The following is a 24,183-nucleotide window of genomic DNA, read 5'->3' on the forward strand; positions in this document are numbered from 1 at the left end:
ACCTTAGTAGTGTAACTTTAACTGACATTTAAAGCATGCCAAATTCATCTTTTTAGCAACACGGTGAACTTCATCCTACTGTAACTTTCAGCAACAGTCCTGAAGTTGACCACAACCAGGCCAAATTTAGCCTTCTTTTGTTACTGGCTGCCGTATGACCGACACCAGCGTAAGAGTGCAAAACATTGAAAAACCAAAGCAAGTATGTAAAAGTTTTAGTAATCTTCATAATTCAGTGTAGAGTTAGTGTCAGAGTTCATACACTTTGTGTCCCTATGAGACGTATTTATCAGTAAGAGATATGCTAAGACCCACATTTATTTACTAATTTGAAAGGACTTTATTGCAACTTTTGTGCAGGATTGTGATTTTTATTTTTTAATTTTTTTAAAGAGACATTTACGAGGCTGTGTCTTTAAGTTCAACTATCAAACCAAACAGACATTTGAGAAGCAGATGGCACAAACCTCACCTTTCCACAGTTTATTTCCTTTTAAAATAATTCATACAAATGCATACAGTCACAAACATATCTTTTTTCAGGTTTTCATTATTTCACCAAAAATAATATTTACTGTAGAATATAGAATATGTATACTGTATATTGCTACGCATACTACTTTACCATAAGGGGGACCAAGGTCGGTAACAGTGGACTGTGTGTTACTACCAGGGATGGAATTTCATGGAGCACCTAAACTTTATTTTCACTTGTGGCACCCGTCAGTTCTGAAGGAGGAATGTTTACAATTTATATCAGGAAGAACAAGCAGAGACTTTTCTGCCCCACTACACGACAGGCATCTGGTGAGGAAAGATGAAGGTCAAAGTTTAGAAAATAATCTCAGAATTTTTGGGGGGCTTCAGCCTGACAGTACCTTCTGTTCTTTGAGCCCCACTCAGAATCTGGCCAGAGAGAAACCAACACTGGCCTCGGCTGTAAAATGCTCGTGAATGGCTGGAGAAATTTCCATCCCTGATTGCCACGCTTTCTACCTCACCAGAAAGAAGACCGGGTAGGCAACAGTTACTGTTTTTACTACTCAGCTGCTAGTAGGAGGGGGATCCAGAAAGTACTGTCACTCAGCTGGCCTGCTAACACCGGAACTGGAATCAGTTCTAAAGTTTGGGATATCTTACCTGTGGAATGACAACATTAGCATCCTTATATTGGAAGAAATGTAATCAGTTAAAGTGTAGAATACTGGTTGAGTTTACAACTTTAAGCTTGAGGTCAAGTTCAAGTTGTGATTTTAGGTATCAGTCTTTGTGATAATGCTGTGTGGAGAGTACTGGCTACCACCCCTCCTCCCAGTGCTGCTTTTTTAGACACAGATACAACCAAGTCACATTGACACAGGCAGGCAGAACACCATATGTACACATAGACACAGGCCACAAAGTGTGATCAAATGGTATACTCGGAAAGGACCCAGCTTGAAATGTTAAAGGGATACTAGTCTGGAGGAATCAGTATGTCCTGACATCCTGTTAATTCTCTGAAAAGATAATGCTGTTGTTCTCAAAGCATAGTTCCTCTTTTAGGAACATGATCAAGCTTACAAGCCATGTGGTCTTTTCAAAAAGTCTGAAACAGTTAATTTTGCGAGAAGTTCAGAAATATAAATTGGTTTGACCTAACTTCAGACACGCCAATTCTTTTTTCATCTGTCAGGGAGCAGTACCTTTTCTTCATTGGATCTGTACAATGAATTAAAAAAAACTTTGACTGGACAGAAAGTTTTTTTTGTAGATCTGTTAGGTGAATAGACATATCTAGTTAGAAGGGCAGCTTAAATAATACTGACTTAGCAGCATGTGGCAGCATGATGACTCTTTGAACTGTTCATGCTCCAAAATCTGCACAATTAATGTGGACAGGGGGGAATCATTGGCTCATCACTAAGAAGACATGACAAAATCCCTTTTTCTAAAGGCTGCAACAAACTCTCAGTACATCATAAATTAAAGTCACGACAAGAGGGTAGGTTGCCCCGGCCAAGCATACCATTTCACCACGCCTCCGGAGCCTTTCTTCCCACAATCCCCTCAATTTGGGTCTAACATTTACAGATGTCCCGAGAGCAAAGCTACGTGCTCCCTTAAACAAATCCAACGAAAGCAAACATGAGAACAACCTTGTCTCTTGCTAAAGTTGTTTTCGTAATGTAGTGGGACACAAAAAGGCATGCAGGTAGAAAAACAAAAGCACTAGGTGGCATTAAAAGAAATGTTATAAAACAAAAATGTAAAAAAAAAAAAATCAATAAACCAACTGCGGAAAGTTCATTTCCTGAGATGGTGTGCAAAAAGCTGCCTCTTTTTTTTCCGGGGGGGGGGTTTGATAACTTGGGGACACATGAGATGGACAAAGAAAAGAGATATTGTATTCTCAAACCAGTTTGGCTACATAGAAGGATCACATTTTTAAAACTGGAATACAAATATCAGTATCCTCTTGCTTGCAAGTCTAGAAACTGTACACAGACAGGTTACATTCATTGCATAACCTACTAACTTTGCATGTACATCAGACTAAGGGGACACAGAAAAGAAAGAACAACATGAAACCTGCCCCTCTAACTTTGGACACACTACAGTCTAAGACAGTGGAATTTGATCCAGTATTTTCTTCCCAAATCAACAGATAGTTTTTTTTGTTTGTTTGTTTGTTTGTTTTTTTAATCTCTGGTAGATAATGTGAAGATCAACCTGTAATCAGCATATCAGCCTCTGGTTGGGGTAGAGAACTACTCTTTTTTTTTTTTTTTTCTTTGATAACAGTTATCCACTTCTCTTCGTCATTATCTTCCTCTTGCTCTTCTTTGGAGTGTGACCTGGCTGTTGGGAAGCAATCGCCAAAGAGTTGAGAATCCAGTCGGAACCTGTCTGATAACAGCTTTTCATTTGGAAACTTATCAATATGACACCCGTTGCTGTGCCAACATCCTCCAGTCACCAGATAACACGGGCAAGCGTGTGATTGTGTTGGCAAGAGGGCTACAGTTGTTCGTTCGGATGCTGCTCTCTGTCCCCCTCTGGTGGCTTCACTGTGTTTTGTCCGGGAGACGGCGCATGAGGTGGGTGTACGACTGCGGGCGGGAGGGTGTGCGCCATCGGCACTGCGCTTGGCACAATGCCCTCAACTGGCAGAGGGAGGCCACCGGCTGGCAAGCTCACCACTCCTTGAGGATACCTAAACAGGAGAGACGGATTAAAGACCAGATGCAACAGTAGAGAGCCGTCCAAAATGCAGCAGCTTCACATCCACTCACTACTGCTATATTCCAGAACCAGAGGTGGTTCAGATTGTCCAGAACTACAAGGTGTCATGGCCAAATAAAACAGGACCGAACACAACTTCCACTGAGTGAGATTTACAACTTGAAGGGTCAAGACCGGACAAGGACACATCTTAGCACAGTGTTTTACAGACAGATGAAATGAGTGACTCCTGATGGAGCAGATGTTTGTGCCTCTGGATCAATCGCTAACACACAGGGGCACCATTCAAAGTCAGACACCTGTAGGGTGGAGGAAAGGGCTGCTGTCATTAAAGATGGAGTTTATTAAACCTTTGCCAGCTGACCATCCCCTGAGATTTAACTCCTAAACTTGTTCTTCAAGATGCGTTCTTCTAGCAGTGGAACTGGAAGACCTCTGCAGAATTATTCATCAGGGCCACGATATTGATATTGAACAATGCTCGGTCATATAAATCTGATTCAAAGGCCTTTGAGGTATCAGAGTAATCACACAGCCCCCTTTCTGACTTAAGTCCCACTGACAGCTCGTGAGCTCTTTTTTACAGTGAAGGAGGACAGTGCACCTCTTCAAGCAGCATTTAGGAGGCTGTGGTTGCTACTTCTGTGGAAGTTAATTGTGACCCTATCAGGAAGAGACAGACTCCTTGGCAGTCATTTAAAAAAAACGATGGGCTACATTGGTCTGTGACTAATTTAAATAAGGCCAAAAATGCTTTTCAGTTGTGGTTTTGTATGTGTGGCACATTTGTCAAAAAAAAAATAAGGAAACAAGCTGGAGAGTTGATAAATCATTGTATTCACCTATTTTTTCCCCCGGAAAAGTTTATTTGTTCATCGTTCAGGTTTAATGTTCAGTGAGTTGATTTGATGCATTTGTTTGGGGGAAAAAAACGTAATTTGCATCATATTTGTGAGTGCAGTGTAAAGTTAAGATAGAGACCCAAATTTATTAAAGCTCCAAAAAGTGTTTTCCACTGCAGTGTGTGTGGAGATGATTGTTTGGGCAGGAGGAGAAGTTGTGAACCTCTGAACTGTGTTGCTCTAATCTCTGCAAACACTCCCAAAGCATTCCTCTGCAGCCAGTGTGTTGTGTTTGGCATGTTACTTGTTGTCATTGCCCAGTTGAATTCCTCTGTCTACTCATCAGTTTAATTATAGACTTATAGACATGCTTCCTCTCTTAAGTGTAGTTGGTGCTGTCATCGCATATCTGAGCACTAACAGACTATAAATACAAGAGGGCGGTGACATGCCAACATGACAACTTTGTTGCAAAAACAAACGCAAGCACCTTCTGTCTTGTGAAGTTCTGGTGAGAATTTGTGGATTCATTTCAAATTGATAAGCGGCCGGTCGCTGATTGGGATGTCACCTGTTACCTGTAAGCCCCGTTAAGCTCAGGGTGGACTGCAGCGGGGTCAACTCCTGTCCAGTGGTTGTTCTGGGTGAGGAACTCTTTATTCACACAGTTCTTCAGACTGTCTGGGATACGACCTAAACAACAGAGAGACGTAGCTCAAGAACAAGCAAGACAACAGTTGGTGTTTAAGGGCTACATGGCAGAGCAGGTGTCTTTATCAAATTGACCCACTTTTAGCAGGATGCAAAAGTTGGACATGATGAAAAAATGTCATTAGAGATAGAGCTTCCAAGGAGAAACAGAAAAGGAGGAAAGAAAGAAGATGGTTGTTCTACTCAGAGTTATACTCAACTGCAGCAGGACACCTAAAAATGCCATTTTTTTGGCATGGGTTTACATTTACCAGTAGTTTTCAGTCAGTACAAGGGTTTCCATGGCTGTGTGTACCAACCTGTCACAGCCCTTCGGATCTCCCTGGCTGCCTCCTCTCTCATCTCCAGGGATGCCTGCTCACTGTACCAGGCAGCATGTGGTGTGCAGATCAGATTAGGGGCATCCTTCAGCGGACCCTGACTGAAACTGGTACATACACAGTAGAGTCAGTGCGAGCTGACGTGAATGATTTCATGTCACAGAGTTACATATTCAAATTTTTAGAGCTTTGAAGCCGCATTCACAGTGAAAAATGTATGATGATCGTTACTTTCTTGTAACTAAAGAGAGGGTTGAAATGATTTACAGAACATCTGATTTTATATTTATTGTGCCCAGTGCCCCGGCTTTTTTGAAAATTAGGTTGTGGTTACAACTACAGTATGATCCATTATTATGATTAATGTCTTTTATTTCCCCCTAAAACTAGAATTAAATTCTTACTTTATATCATGTAACAAGTATTTTTTCTCTGTGATTTGCTTCTGTGATGGTGAAAGTCCTTCCTGATAGATACAATATGATCTCATGACGAAAGAATAGTCAACAGTCCCTCACCAGCATCGATCTATGTCGAAAAGAGTGAATGTGTTACCTGAAAGGCTCTGTCTCATGGACGTCCAGAGCAGCGCCACGTATCCTCCCCTCCTTCAGGGCCTGGGCCAGGGCCTTCTCATCCACCAGACCCCCCCTGGCTGTGTTCACCAGGAACGCCCCCTGACGCATCTTTAACACATACAAAGAGTCCCTGATATACCACACAGTTAAAGCTGTTCACATTTTATGATTGATGGAACTTGGTCAAAGGAGATTTAAAGCTAAAGTGATTACAAATATCTAACTGTATATGCAGTAAAGTTAATGAGGATCACATTCTGTTTCGAGGACAAACATTCCAAGGGAAACCTGAGGATGGGAATAACTGTTTGATATATTTTATTGAACCACCTAATGCTTCAATTTCCTTCTCCCAGCAAGGTCATAGGAGTTTAAGAGCTAAAATGCTTTGGGGTAAAGAAGAGCTGACATCGACAGATATTCCTTCATTGCATATTATTATATGCAAGTCCAGAACCTCATTAATCTATGTCAGTGGTGGGCTTCCCTTGTTATCTGCCTTTTTAATATTTATAGCTCTGGGATGTGGTATTGGATGTGCAGATAGATAAATCGTTTAAGCGTGCGTGTGTGTTCGTGCACCTGTTTGATGGTGAAGTCGTTGATCAGGTGGTGGTTGTGTTCGTTGAGGCTGCAGTGCAGAGAGACGCAGTCGGAATGGAAGAGCAGATCCTGAGCAGGAAAAGATACAGAGGTGCCCATAAATCACAGATGTCTTTTAACACTTGTTGCTGCTGCTCATTTCTCAGAGAAGAGGTGTTTGAAGGATCTGTTTTACTTTTAGCATAGTTTTGAATCCATTCCTTGTCATTTCATACAGAGTGTAGGAGTTACGTCTTTTTTTCTCTGTTAACAGATGAGGAGAGCATGATCTCTTGTGCTTATTCACTGTTGCTACCTGCTTCTTCTTCTTCTTAGTCCCATTGAACGTATACGTGAAGGAGTAATTTGACACCCAACAGAATTATTTGCATGACTTTTCAAAATTCACGTGTACTTGTGTTTTTTAGTTGTAGTTGGTTTTAGTCGGACTAACACAGTAATTTGAGCATACTCTTTAAGTATGAGTTGAATGCTTGTGGTTTTAATGGATTATTGAAATCCCACAGCCATGTGACCAATACTTGGATTATATTTTTGTTTCATTCTGATCACCTTAGAAAACAAACTCACAATTCCATGATTAAACCTAATTGCATGTTGTGGTTAATGCCTGTCTGGCTGGAGTCAAATGTTACAGTCATTTATTTAAAAGATTGCTTTGGAAAGTGACTAGCTTTCAATTCTTAGCTTTGCTGGACCGTTTAGTGTCAGGTGTTGAAAAACTGTTTTGTATATGAAACGGTTGTGAAGCCAATGTCTGTTGAACGTGCTGATATTCCTACTTCTGCATCTGTGTGTTTACCTGTAGTGTGGTGACCCTTTGTAGTCCCAGGGATCTTTCTACACCATCGGCCAAATAAGGGTCATAGAAAATCACATTGAAGCCAAAGGCCTTGGCTCGCAGGGCTACAGCCTGCCCCACCCGACCTAGAAACGCACGAATATCCACATACACAGAGTCGCACACAGTTGCATGTATATCAGTCATTCGAATAAAGATACATTTCAGAGCAATATGAAAAAAAAGATAGTTTCCTCTATGTATTACATAAAAATGTTCCCATTTTTTCCCGAATCTCATAATTCTCTGGTCAAAATTTGCTCGTCATTTTTTAAAAAGCCTCTACAGCTGTACAGAGAAAAGATTTGCATTTTTCTTGTGTTTAATCGGCTTATAATTTCTTGGCAGTAACTTGTTAAGAAACCAATTTAGCTTAGCTGAGAGCCAAACTTCCCAAAATAAAAAGTGGAAAATGTGACACGTTTTCCTCAGCAGAAACTCTGTCGGCAGCGTAACATTCTCACCGAACACCACTGCACACATGCTGCCTGTGTTGCCTCACTGGCGAGCAATGAAGTCATATTAGTGTTGTTACCCACCGAGCCCTATAAGTCCCAGGGTCTCTCCTCTGATCCTTGCCGCGCCCGACGCCACCTCTCGGATCTGCTCCACGCTCTGAACTCGTGTGCCTTCTCGCAGAGCCTGACACGAATAGCATTTAATGATCACTTCCAAATATGAAACGGACAACAAAAACATAACAGCTTAACATGATCGAGCTATAATTGATGTCAGGACTGTGCACTTAATGACCAGAAGCTGAATCATTTGAGATACTGTGATCATGGTTGTAATAAAGTCTAAATAATGATTTGAGGAACAAATCATTTTACTGTACCTTCTACACTTTACATCAACGTCTTTCAAATACAGCCACATTCTAAAGAAAATGAAATGTTTCAATTTTGCTGATATGTCACTAGACAAGGATTATTTATCGTCCAAACTGAAATCGTCATAACCGAATGCCCGGCTATAACCAGCACATTTAGAATGAATTCATTTAAATCCAGTTCGTATGAGTGTCTTCTTCTATCAGCCACTCAAGGCTACAAACCTGGTGTAGCCAGGTGGTGCGTCGGTACAAGGTGAGGATGTGACAGAGCGTGGAGTCCGCCGTCTCCTCCACTGAGGCAGCTGGCATATTACAAACAGCTATGCCTGTTGGACCAGACAGCAGATTAGGATTAGTGGTAGCTTTTTGGGCCATTTTAGGAGAAGAACTTTGGTGAGAGCGATTTTAGTGGAGAGAAGCGCAAGCTGAAGGTGCGGTGTCAGCATTTTTCAACACAGAAGATAAAATTACACTTTCAAACATCAGAGCCTCTTGGGAGAAGAAGATAGGGAAAGATTGTAAAGCTCAGACTGCTGCACCAAAGTGAAGACAGATATTTTAGCTTTTTTTACGACAAATATTATTGACTTGTAAAGGACCCATTGTAGCTAAGAAAATTGACATTTCACTAGTTGGTTGGTGATGTTTTAAGAGAAGAGCATGGATTGAAAACTTTGCCTCTGAAAATGTGCCTCTGTTACACTTAAACATTATATTACCATGAAATCCTTTATTATTATTATTATTATTATTATTATTATTATTATTATTATTATATTGTTATAATTTAATCTGCAATATAAGCTAAATCAGTATTTAAGTAACTGAAAGTTATATGTTATGAAAACCCACATGAGCAATAATTAAAGGCCTTCCTCTGTTTGGACCTCTTGAACTCTTTTTCTTGTTTCTACAAGAATGCCGGACATTACAAAGACTGTAGCAGAGTAAAGTTTCACTGCATAGTCAGTGTATTCATACTCGCCCAGAAATAGTTTCACTATGACACATGAAGAGCCATGGCTTGATAGTTTTTGCGTAATCTTGTTAACAAACACACAAATATCAACTACATCATACAGTACCTCCACCTTGGCTTTGCCAGAACAAAAGAAAAACCTACCAAAGATTAATGTGTTAAAGAGCCTGTGGTATGCTGGTTTACAAGTTCACAATTCTCCTAGTACTGGTTTACATGCGCAAATATTCAAACAACCAATTTGTTGTCATGTTGTTTACTGTTGCAGGAATTTTTTGAGCTGACCATTCATACTTCACACAAGCCCACTTAAAAAGAAAAAAAGTTGTATCCCAAGTCTGTGTGCCAAACAAACCACTTTGCAGGCAACATGCAAACATGTTTCATGTTACTTGTCTATCTATACTAATTTGTATGTTTGAGTGTGCACTCGTTCATACCGAGTTCTCCAGCAGATTTAATGTCTATGTTGTCATAACCGCTACCGATGCGGACGATAATGCGCAGAGCTTTAAACTTCTCCAGGTCTTCTCTCATCAGAGTGATGGTGTGGTACATCAGAGCTCCCACAGCTTCATTCAGGACCTGGGCACAAAACACATGCACAGAATAAGTTCACCGATGAAGGGCATTTCTGTTTTCTTTTGTGAGTGTACAGTATGTACATGAAAGGCTATAGAAGACGTGTTTAAGTGTTCGAAAAGAAAGCGTTGTGCCTGCTCCAAACCTGATTGGACTAAGAATGAATATTTAAAAAAAATGTTTATTGGGTGTATAAGCTCAGTAAGAAATTTTTTCAGAAAATGAAATAACTCTAAAGTTAGGAGTATTGTCTAACCATAGACATACCGTCTCGGGATCTTGCAACACTGTCTGATATCAGCATAAATCTCATTCACATGGTATTCTCAGAGATTTCTACCAATGCTCACGTTTTATTGTCTTAGTTGACACTGAAGTATAATTACTCAGAGGCAAATAATTCGATTTTCATACAGAATAGTATTAAATGTTGCGCCTTAAAGCAGTTCAGCCATCTCCTTTTAATCGGTTCCCTTTTAATTGTATGATCCTTTTCTAATGCTGCCAGCCCCTGTTTGTGCGAGAGGGTGAAAATGACATGCGGTTCAATTACAGTAAAGAATATCCTTTAAATTACACAGTGAGGTGGCTGCTTAGTGGAGAGCCAGAGAGAGAGGGCATGAGATGGAGTAAGAGCCATCTGTTTCTCCCACACTGTGGCCTACTGAGCGCGCTCACAGAGCGAGTGTGCCTGGCCGAGACCCAGAACAGGACGAATTCCTGCCAAACTTACAAACCCATTTACAGTCCATATTGGCTGGGGCAAGATCCGAACATGACCCACATTTCAAGTTGTCCTCTTTCTGTTCTTTATTCTTCCTCAACTACTTTTCTGTCTCTTTTTTTTTTAACTTGATCTCTGTTTTTGTGTCCTTTTTTTGCATTTTTACAATTGACTTATTATAGTCTTTCACTTCCTTAATGACAACCAGTGTTTTCAGTTTTATTTAACTGGGGTTCTCTTTTTTGTGGGTGTCTAAGCTGCTAATGTTTCATTTGAACAATGTCCTTATACTGACAAAAAACAGGAAATACACTTATTTCCTAATTGCAAAATGCCCCTTGTTGTTTCTTTAAATACTTCAATATATCAGAAGCATAGAATATATTCAAATATCCAAATGAATGCTGGTGCCCTTTTTTCTTCCTTCTTTTCACTTTTAATTTGAATGTAAATGAAGAGTCTTACATGGCATTATCTGTTGGGCTACTCTCTCCTTCATTAATGGAAGGCAGTCTTATGCTGTGTGCTAATTTAAAAGGGACAGCTGTGATCACCCCATTTGTAGATAAAAATGATAAAAATGCTTAAATAATAGATTAATTTAATGAAAATTGTTTCAAATGTAAAGATTGGATGCTTGTCTGTGCCATTCAAGAAGATAAATGTATTTGGGTTTTGTCGGATTGACAAAACATCCAGTTTTATAGAATCACTTTCAGTCTACTTTTTCACATATTTTTTTATGGTTTAATGTTATTAAACCATCAAAAATGCAGAGAAAAGCAGAGATTTTATTTATAAACAGAAAATTGATCATGAAACCTTTACTTTGCTGCGGGCCAGACTTAGGAGTTTAGGTTGGTTGAGCACATGGCAAACACAAAAAAAAAAATGATTCGACCTTTTTAATGTCGGCATACTTGTTCAGAGATAAAGATTGAGACAACTGTCTCTATTTGTTCAGCTATGGAAACTACAGGGGCAGATGTCAACTACCCAATTCATTTTCTGTTTCAGAAACAGCAAAGGCTCAAATTGAACTTGTTTTATACTCAAAAATACAAGACAGTTTATCCAAAACAAATGCTCTGAAGCTCTGCTGATTTTCCTGGTTTAGCTCTCAGTTAAAACTACATATTTCTATATGTAAAAAAAAAACACGTACAATTCCAATTTACGTGAGCTCATTATATGAAGTGGATTACCTTCTCGTGGATCTCCTGCGTGGACTGAGCATCACAGAAGGCCACAGTCGCTACGTCTTTCAGGATGGGCATCTCCACCGTGCAGTCGCGCCCGTCCAGGAGCGCCACCAGGGGGCGCGGGTGCATGGGCCCATTCATGATCGGTGGCCTGATGCCTAACCGTAAAAGAAGAGAAAGAAAACGTGACATGGGTGATAACAAAATATTAACTGTGTAGAATCAGCACCGTTGTAACTCGTGATGAAATACCAGAGGGAAGTTTCTCCAGAGATATAAGGATTCTTGGTAAAGAAGAGTTTTTTTTTTATCAACTGCTGAAAAGTATCTTCCTTGTAGGTGTGCATTAAATGTGTCACTTTATTTTGTAATTTAAGAAATGTATGGTTCCTTCCACAAACACTAGAATCTGCTTCATCCCAATGGTGTTTCTGCCAACAGCAGGTTTATTCATTACAAAGTTTTTTATGCAATTTGCCAACACTCTGAAACAGACTGTAATTAAGTAGATGGATGAGGATAATATAGGAGGTAGGGTGGCAGGAAATAATTAAAAAGAGAGAGTTGGTCTAGAAAAGCGAGACAGAACACCTCTATGATAATTTGAAATACCCCATTGTTTTTTTTTTTATTTTTATCATGCTCACAAAAACCTATTTTAGTCTCTTATATATTAATGGTGAATGCTAATCCTGGTGTCCACTGGCAGCTGAGAGTGAAATAATGGTGCAGTCTTTAGGAAACAACTGAGCATTCAGTCTGAAGCTCTGTATTATATTTCAGTCATCTAACATGTCACATGTCTGAGTTGTATTGAGCATATTTTATTTTATTTTTTATTTTTTTTCTGGGGTCTTTTTATGCCTTTAATGGATAGGACAGTTGGAGAGCAACAGGAAGCAGAGAGAGGGGGAATGACATGCAGTAAAGGGTCGTCTGATGCGGGACTTGAACCGGGGCCAGCTGCAGTGAGGACTGTAACCTCTGTACATGGGACACCTGCTTAACCCACTGCGTCACTGACCACCCCAGAGCATATTTTTATAAATAGGCAGGAAAGGTGCATGGAAACATCGCCGGAAATAAGATGTCAGTACGAGCGACAGAGACATGTGTGATGAAAAACAGTCAGTGACTGAAATCTGTCAATAACTTTGTGGGAGTAAGCCCCTCCTGAAACCTGTCCACGGGGTGTTTTTATTTAATCATCACTTCAGATTAAACCGTTACCCGAGAGTGCTGCTCGGCCCTACAGGAGGGTAAGTGGCATTTATCGAGGCAGATGTGCCAGACGACTCCTCTCTTTGTTCAGCTATAAAAGAACAGTGGCTTATGTTACATTTATTAGATTAGCTTAAATAGTCACTCCCACTGCAATTTCCATTGTTATCTTATTTTTTTTTTCTCTACATAACTGACAGATTAATCATTTCAGATCACTGGCAGCCGCAGTGACTAAGATCCAAGACATCGTAAGGATGGACTCTGAAATAAGTGCAGAGTTATGTCTGTTTCTGCTGATTCTGCTTGCTCTACCTATCACTCATTCCTTACTTATTCCCATCTGGGAAGTGCAGGCTGACATCTCAAAAAACAAACTTCTCTGTCACTTCAATCAAATCTTTCCTCTTAAAACTTTTGCGACTCCAGATGGACGCATATTATCCCAGTTTGAACCTCCTTTTCCATTTGTGAAGGCCAAGTTTGTGAGAAAGAAGCCAAATCATGAAAGTGATCATCAAAAGAAAAAAAAACATATAGTGCCTAACTGCCTATACAATATTCTAAATGTTAAGCATCCCTGAAAACTATGTTATTGGGCAGAAGTTTGTCAAATCACAGAAATTGGTTAGGAATAAAGTTTGACATATATTTAGAAAAAAAGACATTTTAAGAAAATATTTGCTTAAGCAATTTGTTTTGTGGTTGGATAAATATTTGGATCTAACACCGGACATTTAGCACTGACATTTTGGTATGACCAAGTCTAACAGTGAATATATGATTAAAAGGCAAGGACCCAAAAACATTCAAAAGTTCCAGTGAACTTCCCAGGACAGATAGTACACAGAGCTGTGCTTACATTTGGGCTCAAGAATTTAACACAAAAAGCAATGTTTGTGTCCGGCCACGTCTTGTTTTGGTTTTGTTCATAAGTGGCTTAAGACTGCGTCAGATTCTCAAGGGCAGAAAACAACTCCCTTCAGCAACTTAAAAACTAAGTCTTCTACCATAGTTTTGCTTCCAGCATGTTTTATTACTGACAGTTTGATAACTCACCTTTTTCAGGATAATTAAACTTCCTGAATGATTCACTTATAAATGGAATGAAGCGTAAAAGATTGGATTGTTGCTAAAAAAAAATGCAGATCACAACTTAGTATGGTCAGGCGGTCAGTTTTCTATATTGTCTTCTTGTCTGTGTTGTCAGATTACAGCATGAAACTTGATCTGATGAAACAGCCCAGCACCAATACGGTGAAGCTTAAATCCTACTCACAGTTGCCTAATGTGGACTGGTAAAACATTAGCTTTACCTAACAGGATTTGCCTGGAGGCAGTTGCATCAATATAAAGTCTATGGTGCATATCTGATAGTAATACTTCACCAGCTCATGCTTGCCTGTTCAGTGGGTGCTGCACTGCTCAGTTATTTTTGTCCAACGGACCACAAATCTTTGACGAGATTTGATATGAGTGGAAACACTTGGGGATGCAGTATGACTCAAAAACCCTGCGTGTAAATAAACAGACATGATTTTCACCTCATAAAGTCATTAAATCTCCTCGGTGTAGTCGGTTGTGCAGTAAAGTGGCGTTTTTGGGAAGTAACACAGATTCCAGACATTTCTCTTGCTCGCACTTGGTCAGACTGAGGGAGGAAATAACTCTCATTCCAGCACCATGCATGACCTTGGGAGGACCAGCACTACTATCTGCTGAGTCGTACTGCGTAATAAAACACTGTCCTGTTAACCCTTCCTGTCTGCCCCCCCACCCATACACACATATGATCACAATGCACTATAGATATTAATCATTTCTCTCTTTGAATTGTTAAACTGAACAAACTCAAATGCCCATTAGGTCTTGGTCTCTCTCATTAAATTTATTTGCCTGCTTTCTCATCACATTAAACACTCATTAAGTTCTTCTTTATATTAAATAATTGCCCAGATTTTTCACTCAATCCTCCCAATTCCTAAACCCTTTTCTGTCTCCTTAATCTCTTTTCTCCCTCTCTCGTTATTTTTAATACTCCAGTTCTCTACCCCCTGTAGCCCGGGGCTGGGGTGACTGTGGGGAGCTTTCACAGGGCAAACTGGCCTCTCGACAGCCTCTACAAGCCAAAGCTTCAGCTCTACTCTTGCTTTCCAGCCAGCATTTCTCTACAACTACAGTTTATCAGATTTCTTCTTAATTTTACATATTTGGAGGTAACGCAGCAATACAGAGGTGGTGATTTGCTAACAAAAAAACATTAGAATTGGGGTTTAATAGGGGTTTTTTTGTTTTAAAAGCAAGAACCAACTGCAACAAAACAGTAGAGCATGTTTAGTTTTTAAAGTGCCTGATTAAGAAAAATCCAAGACATCAAAATGGCATCAGCAGCAAAAAATTGTAACCAGAAATTATGGTAATAAGTCTGACTGACATTTTAAAAATGGGAAAAGCATCTGCTAGGGACTGCTGGGACTGTAGCGTGAGAGCCAGTGGAAGAGCCTTGCAGCTTGCCTATTTCCAGCTGCCATTGACCAGCTCATGAGAACATCTGGATTTTGTCCCCAAAGAAGGACACATTGTTTTTAGACGGTGTGTCAACAAAGACAGTGACAAAGATCAGCCATGTTTTTGCTCTTTAAATGTGCAGGACAAAGAGAAATCTGCTCGCCGTGATGGAAAGTGAAAACCAGCTGCATTGGCTCAGGTTTTCACCACAGTAACAGTGGGTCTCCACACGAACTCTGACAGGATGGAGTTACATTTTCAGCCAACCTGTCGGCCCTTCTGCATAACAAGCATGTAACTACAAGCATTTAAAAGTAAATAATCCAGGAGCCTTTAGCAGCTCATAAATAATCTGAAATCTGAAATAAATATGTGATTGATTCATTGATAAATGGTAAATGATGTGCTTTTCTGGTTGAACCAAAACCCCTTATGAGATTTTGATGGTTTTTTGTTCAATTGTTCAATGAATTATTTGGGCTTTTTGATTGTTGGCAGGACAAAGTGAGACAAGAATATGTGATAGACATTTTTATCATTTTCTAACATTTTAATAGATTTAAAACCATTGATAAAACATCTAAGATGTTTACTTCAGTTTTAAAGACACTTTATTCATTGCTAAAGAAACCTAATTTGGACCCCTTACATTTAGGTGACTACAGACCGGTCTTCAAACTGTTTTTATCTAATGATCTGTAGAAAGTAATCTCTCTACAGTTTAATATAATTTTGAATGGTAACAGCGTTTTTAACATCGTACACAGAGACAGCACTGGTTAAGGTGACCAATAATGCTGCTACTACTGCTGAGTGGAGACACAGGAAACTGCTCAAATTTAGTTATTTTACACTTAAATGCCTCCTTTGATATTGTCAAACACAATATCCTCCTGGAATGTGAAATTAAGAATGTGGCACTTAGCTTATTATATATATATATATATATATATATATGTATATATATATATATATATATATATATATATATATATATATATATATATATATATACATATATATATATATATATATATATATATATATATATAAAAACCGCACCTCTTTGGTCACTCTGAATAGCTTAAACTCTCAAAAGGCTCTGCTGACTTGTGGCCTACCACAAGGCTCAGTCCTTGGCCCCCTTCTCTTCTCTATTTACATGCTACCACTTAGTCAACTTATTCCAAACCATATTACCACTTTTACACTGATGACTCTCAGTTGTACATGCCAATAAAACCGGCAGCGTTGGGAATCTCATAGCTTGTCTTTAAGACTTTAGATCCTGGTGGGCCATAAATTTCTTTTAATTTAATGAATGCAAATAGTATCATCCAGGGTGATAAGAATCTGGTAGTAATATTTGATTCTAACCTTAGTTTAGAAGCTTGTTTAGTTTTGTTTTCCTCATCTTAAAGGGGAACTCTGGTATTTTCAACATTAAGCCTCTTTTCTGAGTCGTCTGCAATGTTTTAGAACCCCCCTCACCGCTTTTTTGATGTTTACTGCTGTCTCCGGTATTTGCCTAATTTTGATTCATCTCAACCTGCTTCAGAATGGCAAGTCATGCGCATGTCTAGAAAGGTCCGTAAAAGCACAATAAACGTCCGTTTTCAAAATAATCAACTCACCGGAGTGGTTACTGGTGTGCACTGGTAATCCATATCAAATTTCGTTGCGAAAAGTTGCTTCTGTCGTGTTTTATTTGGCAGCTCGTTCATGCTCGCACTATTTTCTTAGCGGTGGCGGAGTAATATCAACGAACATCCTGGACAAAATGTCAAATAAAACACGACAGAAGCAATTTTTCGCCACGAAATTTGATATGGATTATCAGTGCACACCAGTAACCACTCCGGTGAGTTGATTATTTTGAAAACGGACGTTTATGGTGCTTTTGCGGACCTTTTAAGACATGCATATGACTTGCCATTCTGAAGCAGGTTGAGATGAATCAAAATTAGGCAAATACCGGAGACAGCAGTAAACATCAAAAAAGCGGTGAGAGGGGTTCTAAAACATTGCAGATGTCTCAGAAAAGAGGCTTAATGTTGAAAATACCGGAGTTCCCCTTTAAGACAATTTAAAAAAAAAAACAAGTAATATTTTTCAACTTCTGATTCTTGCCATGACTTCAATAATTCACTATATTCTGCTATAAGCTCTATTTCATCTCCATTTGATTAAAAATGTTGCATTTAGACTTCTAACTGTGACAAAAATAGCAGGAACACATCATCCCTGTGCTTGCCTCCCCGCACTATCTCTCTGTTAGTTTCATATTGATTTCTTATCTTATTGCTCACATCTTATTGGCCTGGTATGTTCCATTTAGATCCACAGTCACTGTCCTTCTAACTTCTCCCAGATCACAGTTTGTGACAAATGGATATCGGGCCTTTAACATCAGTGCCCCCATCTTAAGGAACTTTTTGCTCTCTGAAGTCAGGCTCATCAAGTCAGTAGCTACCTTCACATCCCTCCTTTTCTTTTTTGAGAAAGCTTTTGGCAATATCTGACATGAATATATCATAGATTGTGGGGTGGTCCGTGGCGTAGTGGGTTGACCAGGCGCCCCATGTACAAGAGGCTATAGTCCTCGCTGCAGCTGGCCCCGGTTTAAGTCCCGCATCGGACGGCCCTTAGCTGCATGTTGTTCCCCCTCTCTCTGCCCCCTGCTTCCTGTCTCTCTCCTCTGTCCTATCCAATAAAGGCACAAAAAGCCCCAAAAAATACTTATATATAAAATATTTATCATAGCTTTTTTAAACCGTTTTTATGTGAACATTCATCCAACCTAACTCAGCGTATTGCTTCTTGTAAAGTGCTTTTTAACATTGTTAAGTGCTGTACAAATTATATTTTTATTTATTTGGACTGCCAGAAGAAGACATTGTCAGAACAAGCTAAATACCAAGTCACGTTATTCACGTAACACATAACCGAAGCTGTTAAAAAGTTCTGTTGATGGAGTTCTGTGCCCACTTATTCACACTATTCTGTTGAGTGTTTTCCCGGCACAAAGAAGGACTCCTGTCCTGAGAAGGTGCTTTGAGAAGCACCTTATGTTGATAAATCAGAGTAGTTTTATGACGTCACCCAGAGAATTGGAGACTTTCATTGGTGTTTATTATGATATGTGGCAGCATATTTTGATTATATTTTGAAGTTCGAAAAACCTCTCATGTTTCATTCTCTTTTCAGTGTCTTTTCCATCTGAACTGAAAGTGAGCCCCAGCAGTTGTCACATTTACATTCAAGTTGCAGTGTTTATATGTTTGACTGTGCAGGGAAGAGACGAAAAGCGAGGTTGACACCTGTGATCAGTCAGCCGTCTCCGATCGTAGGAAACAACCATTGCAAGCCTGATATATAATGTTATTGGCTCTTGTGGCATGCAGCGACATGGTGCGGTTTAAAAGCTCCTGTATACTCATCTTTCACCCCCTCAGTGTTGATATCACCACCCTCTCATCTACTGCTGCCTCGTTTTTAGATAACCATTTCTCATTTCAGTTTGGCTTCCTCAGGCTTTCTTTATCTCCCTTTCCATTTCCGCTTTTCTCCTGTCGTGTCCCTCTCTCTTGCAGTTGAAAGAAAAAGGAAATTAAAAAAAGACATTAAAACATAAAAGCATTTGACATGATTGTATTTGTGCATAAAAATGTCAGAATTTTCAGGTGCAAAGCTTGACGTGTTTGCTGTCTCTTATCCTTTTCCCTTTTCCCTCCATTCCTCCCTGCACACAGCTCAGTTCAGAGGAGAAAGAAGACAGAAACATCCCCCACCACCACTCCTTCCTCCATCTACCCCACCCACATACACAGACATACAGGTGCGTACTCAGCACACCAGTCCATGGTGGTTGACACAACTGCTCTGCAGTGATATATTTGATATTTACAAGTGCTTACACGATCACCATGCAGGTCTCTTTCACACACACGCATGCATATAATCCTGCACACAAACATTTGCAGATAGCGTCAGCGAGGCTCTTCAGGTTTGTCAGCTTTTTGTTCCCATTACAACAGACAGCAACGGCAAATCCGACAACAACATTTGGCATCAGGATAGTTCTGGCCTCTAATTTAGACTTAAAGTGGCTGAATATCTTTGAACTCAGCACTGTGTAGAAATAGGAAGCATATCGAGATAAGTAATGGTTTGAAAGCATAATTTCCGGCCCTACAGAAAAAAATACTGCATAGGTTTAGCAGCTTATTGATCTACTAAGCTAGACTGTAGCTCAATAGATCAATAAAGCTGTGGCACAGAAGCATCCCCAACTCAAGGATAAAAGAAAAAGGTATAGCATTGCAACAGTTTTTCACTGTGAAATAAAATACTTCCAATCTGTATGTGTCTTTGGAAGAAGCTAATTTAACAACAGTGCTGAAAAGCAAAGTGAATTACTTTTCATCATTCTGTGTCCAGACTGCAGTGGATGTCAACACCAGTAAGCACTGCTTATATGCAACTGCCATAAACCATAAACAGGCTTAAACAATACTTGCACCACAGGAAATTCTACATTTATATACAAGCTGTAACTGGATTATAGCATGATGGCCAGCCTGCTCTATTGAATTAACTTTTAATATGCAGAAATAAAGTCACAATCACTTTGAAGTTTCAATTGGATTGGGGTCTGTTTAGATACTCTTGAGTAAATGTGCCCTCTTAATGGATTATTAAGCCTGTGAAGCATTCATTTTATTTAGATTAAGGGTTCTCCAAAGCATTTTTTTCCAGCAAAGCAAGTTCCAGTATTGGTTCGAAGCCAGAGCACAACTTAAAACCATTTTTTTTCTTTCAAGCCTCTTGCTTGACCAGAGCAAAGAACCGCTTTTGTTGAGATTTGGGGTCTGCGTCATCGAGACCAACTAGTGTTGGGACTGCCATCTATAAAGATCCAGAGCCAGGTAGCTAGTTAGTTTGCTCAATTCTAGAGAGAACAACAAAAAAAAACTCATTTTATTTGCTGTGAAAAAAGCTGTAACAGCTTCCAGCTGAATAATCATCTCATCTGCAGGTTTAACCGACTGACACGACTATGTTTATAACATATAAATTGATAACAACAAAGCATGGAGTCAGGTAATCAGTGCTTTGCTGGAATCCCCACACTGAAATGATACCTTACTTGATTGTTGGTTTTGGATTTTACCTTGTAGACCTGTTATTTCTTTTTTTGATACATCATGCTGTTGTCATTTAGCCACCTGTCTAGACCAACAAGCGTTTACCTTTTTAAGAAGCATGTCTGAATAGCTTTAATTTTTTATTATTATTTATTTACATGTATTGAGGATACAGCGGTCACATCTAATAATGATCAGTTATTCAGATATTGGCCTATAGGCCTGTCATCATTGCTGCCCTTTTAAGCTCAAGCATTTTCTAATCTGCATTACACACAGTACACCAGGCCTTCTTTTTTGTAGTTGTTAGTCCAACAGCATTTTCTTTTTAATTTACAATTTATACAACTCAAAGTGCTGTGAATTTATACCTCCCCCAATTTACAGTATAAAAATCCAATGTGCATAATATATTTTTATAACTGTATTCAGTTATGAGATCTGCACTGACATTGTAATAGTAATTAACAGTGTTGACAGCATGTTACCATATTCCTTAAATCTGGTCCTTTGATATAATAAAGTGTCAACATGAGCATCCTGGAGGGAAACAGCCTGGAGCAATTAAGTACAACCACACTGTTCTCTGTCTTGTTGCTGTGCTATAAAGGTCATTTTGTGAAATCCACCAAACACATTGCTCTTCAAATAAACAAGATTAGATTTCAGTATTTTATGATGCAAATCTGATTTTCCTGTGTATTCAGGAGGATACGGACATCTGTGTGTGTGGCTGATCTGGGCCTTTATAGTGAGATCAGACATGACCCAGCACACAGATCAGAAGACCCCTGCCTCTCTTTCAAAACATGAATCAAGACCTCTATTAGACAGTCACGATATCATCAGGAATAACAACTAATTATATCACCATAAAGCGATCCTCGCCAACAATTCAGATGACCAGAACACTACTGTTACCATTATTGACTTGCACAATTTTTTTTTCCAAAAGCATCTTAAAAGCAGAAACCTTCTTGTACCATAATTATTATTCATTAGTCTTCATTCCCGTGACCTTGGTCTCACAAGCTGTTCATGTGGAGAAGATTTCCCCCAAAGCAAGAAAGGAGGGGGGTATAAAAGATCAGAAGTGCAACTCTTTGATGTCATCAAGCGATAGAGCCTGCAGCCTGTTGATGACATCACATATTCAAATCTGAGGTATCTGTTGGGAGGAATTGCCTCACAAATGTAGATTTAAGTGACCACAGATAAAACGATTCGGCTTTTTGGGTGGATAATCATTTATCCTCACACACCTTCCTCCTACTGCTTCCCACCCGACCCCCACCGCCACCGTTTTCTCGTTCCAAGCAGCCCTACCTTGATCCCATTTTCTAGAATAGTCTTTAACAGCCACAATCACAAGGTGTATCTATCACCTGTGAGCAAATGTGCCTCTATGTGTCCATCTTTATACTTGAACATGTGTTCTCAGTTGAGTTTCTTTTATGTGCATGCGTGTGTGAATGCACATAAATTGTGTGTGTGTGTGTGTGTCTGTGTGTGTACTTCTGGGAACCACTGTACATGAAAGAAACACAATGAAAGGGAAATATATGTCATGTCCTTGCTAGCCCTCGAAGGAGAGAGATCTATTTCTGTCGCCACAAATGGAGGTGCTCAAGCAGCCTTTCAATAGCAGAGATTTTCTCTTCACACACACACTCACAAACACACACTGAGAGCTTCAGAGAAAAGGCTAACGGTTTCTGTGTGACGAGAGGCTGAGCGATTTTAAAAAAAAAAAAAAAAAAAAAAAAAAAAGATAATAGTGTGAGAAAGAATTAAGAGGAGGAGGAGGAGACGGAAAAAGGGAGAGGAAGGGGGAGGGGAGAATGAAGGTAGAATAATGTACACTGAGTTCACAGATATTAGTACACACACATACACACACACACACACTCTTCCACTCACACACATAGACACACATAAAAGCAGTGAGCTAGCTGTTTACCTAGAGGCATGCCTTTGTTGAGGAGATGTGAGCTTCCCATGGTGTGTTCCCCAGCCAGCCAGCACACAACAGAAACCTACAGTCTTCACACAGCAGACATGAACAGGAATCCAGTCAGCATATGGCGGCTGTGGCCAGCTACCTCGTTTCCCTTAGTCCTTCTCCCAGCCCCTTAGTGACAAGCATACACATGTGCTCCCCCTCTTTTCTCTCACTCCCCTCCCTTCCGTCGCCTTCACTCGCCTGCTCTCTCTCTATCTTACCCCTCCCTCCCTCCTTCCCTCCTGCCTCTCTAGCTTCCTCCCTCCCCTTCCTTTCTCACTTTCTATTACACAAATTCTCTCTTTCTTTCCGTTTCCTCGATCTGTGTCTGTCACCCAAAAAAATAAAACATGCACATGCAGAGAACGCAGGAACTTGTGTGCATTTATGGGAACGAGAGGGCAACAGAGAGTAAAAGAGATGTTGTGGGAAGTCGGCGCACAGAGAGCATGTGTGTGAAAGAGTGTGTGAAAGAACAGGAATGGGGAGGAGCTAACGCGGGCCAAAATTAATCTTTTGTTTCCTGAAAGACGACAGGGAGGGACAAAAAAGAAGAGTTATGCAATTACAAGGCTCTAAGAGGAAAAACTAGTTCCTTCAGATAACAGGAAAATAACTGTAAAGACGATAAAACTGTATCTAAATCAGTTTGTGCCTTTAACTAATAATAATAAACCCCAAATTTATAGTTATTTTACTCAATAAGCTTTCTTTTGATCTCATTTTCTAGGATAATGTTTTTCCAGCCACAGTCAAAAGACCCATGTATCACCTGTGAGTGAATTTACAGACCCACAGATTTCTTTGAGGATATTCATCATTTAAAATTAATTTATTTGAATTGCTGACAGTGAGAATTCATATTTCTAGCTTAAAATAAGGTAGAATACTTCCTCTCATGAGCAAAAACAGAGATTTTTGAAAGACTATATTGATAAACAAGCCAATGTAGAAACTCAGCACAGCAAAAGTAGATAAACATTTTTTTAGAAAATTAGAATTGGAGTGCCTTGTAGCTCAACTGTGACAGCAGACGCCTTGTGTACAGAGGCAATATTTCCTTGAAGCAGCCGGCCTTTGCTGCATGTCTTGCCCACACTCTCTCTGCATGCTTTCCTGCCTACCTGCTGTCAAATAAAGCCCACTTGTGCCCCCAAAAAGAAGAATTGACTTCACATTTGATTGCCAATTAGTCAATTGAATAATACTTTATTAACCTCCAAAGGAAAAATCTGATTGTTTAATTATCTATTAGAACAAAAGGTCATTGTAGAATGTCATTATGTATGGTTATTGTGGTGGAGATGCGGGCACTTTGAAGAGACTGCATTGTTTAATCGGTATGTTGTGTAGAGGGTGTGTAGTGTTGTCCATTATGTGAATCCATTATAGTAAATTGTTTGCCTCGACAAAGATGGAAGAGGACACAGAAGATTGGTAACCAGGCGGAAAACTTGGCAGTCATTCTTTCATGTTGTCACTCAGTTCCACAAAATTGCCTTTAGTTGAGCACAGTTTAAGAATAAGTCAAATGTTTCTTTAAAAAAGTTACGCAACGGCTGTTTGTCAATTTTTACTAAATGCTGTTTAACAAGATACAAGGCTACTTAATTTAATTTCAGATGGTAGCTTTGTGCTGTGCCACATTCAGAGCAGATACTATGATTTATAAGTTATTTTCCTCTTTAATGTAGGCCAGTGTATTGAAATGCTATATTTTGTCTGTGCACCTGTGTCACCCATGTTTGTCTGTGACACCATAGTGTCATGTCACATGACAAATCGCTGTTCATCCCCTGCTGGAGACCAACTTAAAATCAGTCAGACATTTGCATAGCTACAGCAGCCTCCAACTTATTAGTG

At 39.6% G+C, this 24,183-nt stretch overlaps 1 protein-coding gene across 2 annotated transcripts in view; it reads right to left on the reverse strand.

Annotated features, from left to right (window-relative positions):
* Positions 1–457: 457 nt before the first annotated feature.
* Positions 458–24,183, reverse strand: part of LOC142397967 (C-terminal-binding protein 1) — a 34,652-nt gene continuing 10,926 nt past the window's right edge. Inside the window, exons 1-11 of one of the 2 annotated variants that reach the window (XM_075481825.1) lie at positions 22,279–22,489; positions 11,446–11,600; positions 9,375–9,519; positions 8,178–8,281; positions 7,660–7,762; positions 7,082–7,206; positions 6,259–6,348; positions 5,654–5,784; positions 5,078–5,205; positions 4,646–4,760; positions 458–3,196 (exon numbers count right to left, since the gene is read on the reverse strand). In XM_075481825.1, the coding sequence (XP_075337940.1) occupies positions 3,001–3,196; positions 4,646–4,760; positions 5,078–5,205; positions 5,654–5,784; positions 6,259–6,348; positions 7,082–7,206; positions 7,660–7,762; positions 8,178–8,281; positions 9,375–9,519; positions 11,446–11,600; positions 22,279–22,318 (1,332 nt within the window). In that variant the 5' untranslated portion in view covers positions 22,319–22,489 and the 3' untranslated portion in view covers positions 458–3,000. Of the gene's footprint in view, positions 3,197–4,645; positions 4,761–5,077; positions 5,206–5,653; positions 5,785–6,258; positions 6,349–7,081; positions 7,207–7,659; positions 7,763–8,177; positions 8,282–9,374; positions 9,520–11,445; positions 11,601–22,278; positions 22,490–24,183 lie in introns of those variants that run through there. The other variant, XM_075481827.1, reaches the window with a different exon arrangement.

The sequence above is a fragment of the Odontesthes bonariensis genome, chromosome 13 (assembly GCF_027942865.1).
Source record: "Odontesthes bonariensis isolate fOdoBon6 chromosome 13, fOdoBon6.hap1, whole genome shotgun sequence".
NCBI classification, from domain to species: domain Eukaryota; kingdom Metazoa; phylum Chordata; class Actinopteri; order Atheriniformes; family Atherinopsidae; genus Odontesthes; species Odontesthes bonariensis.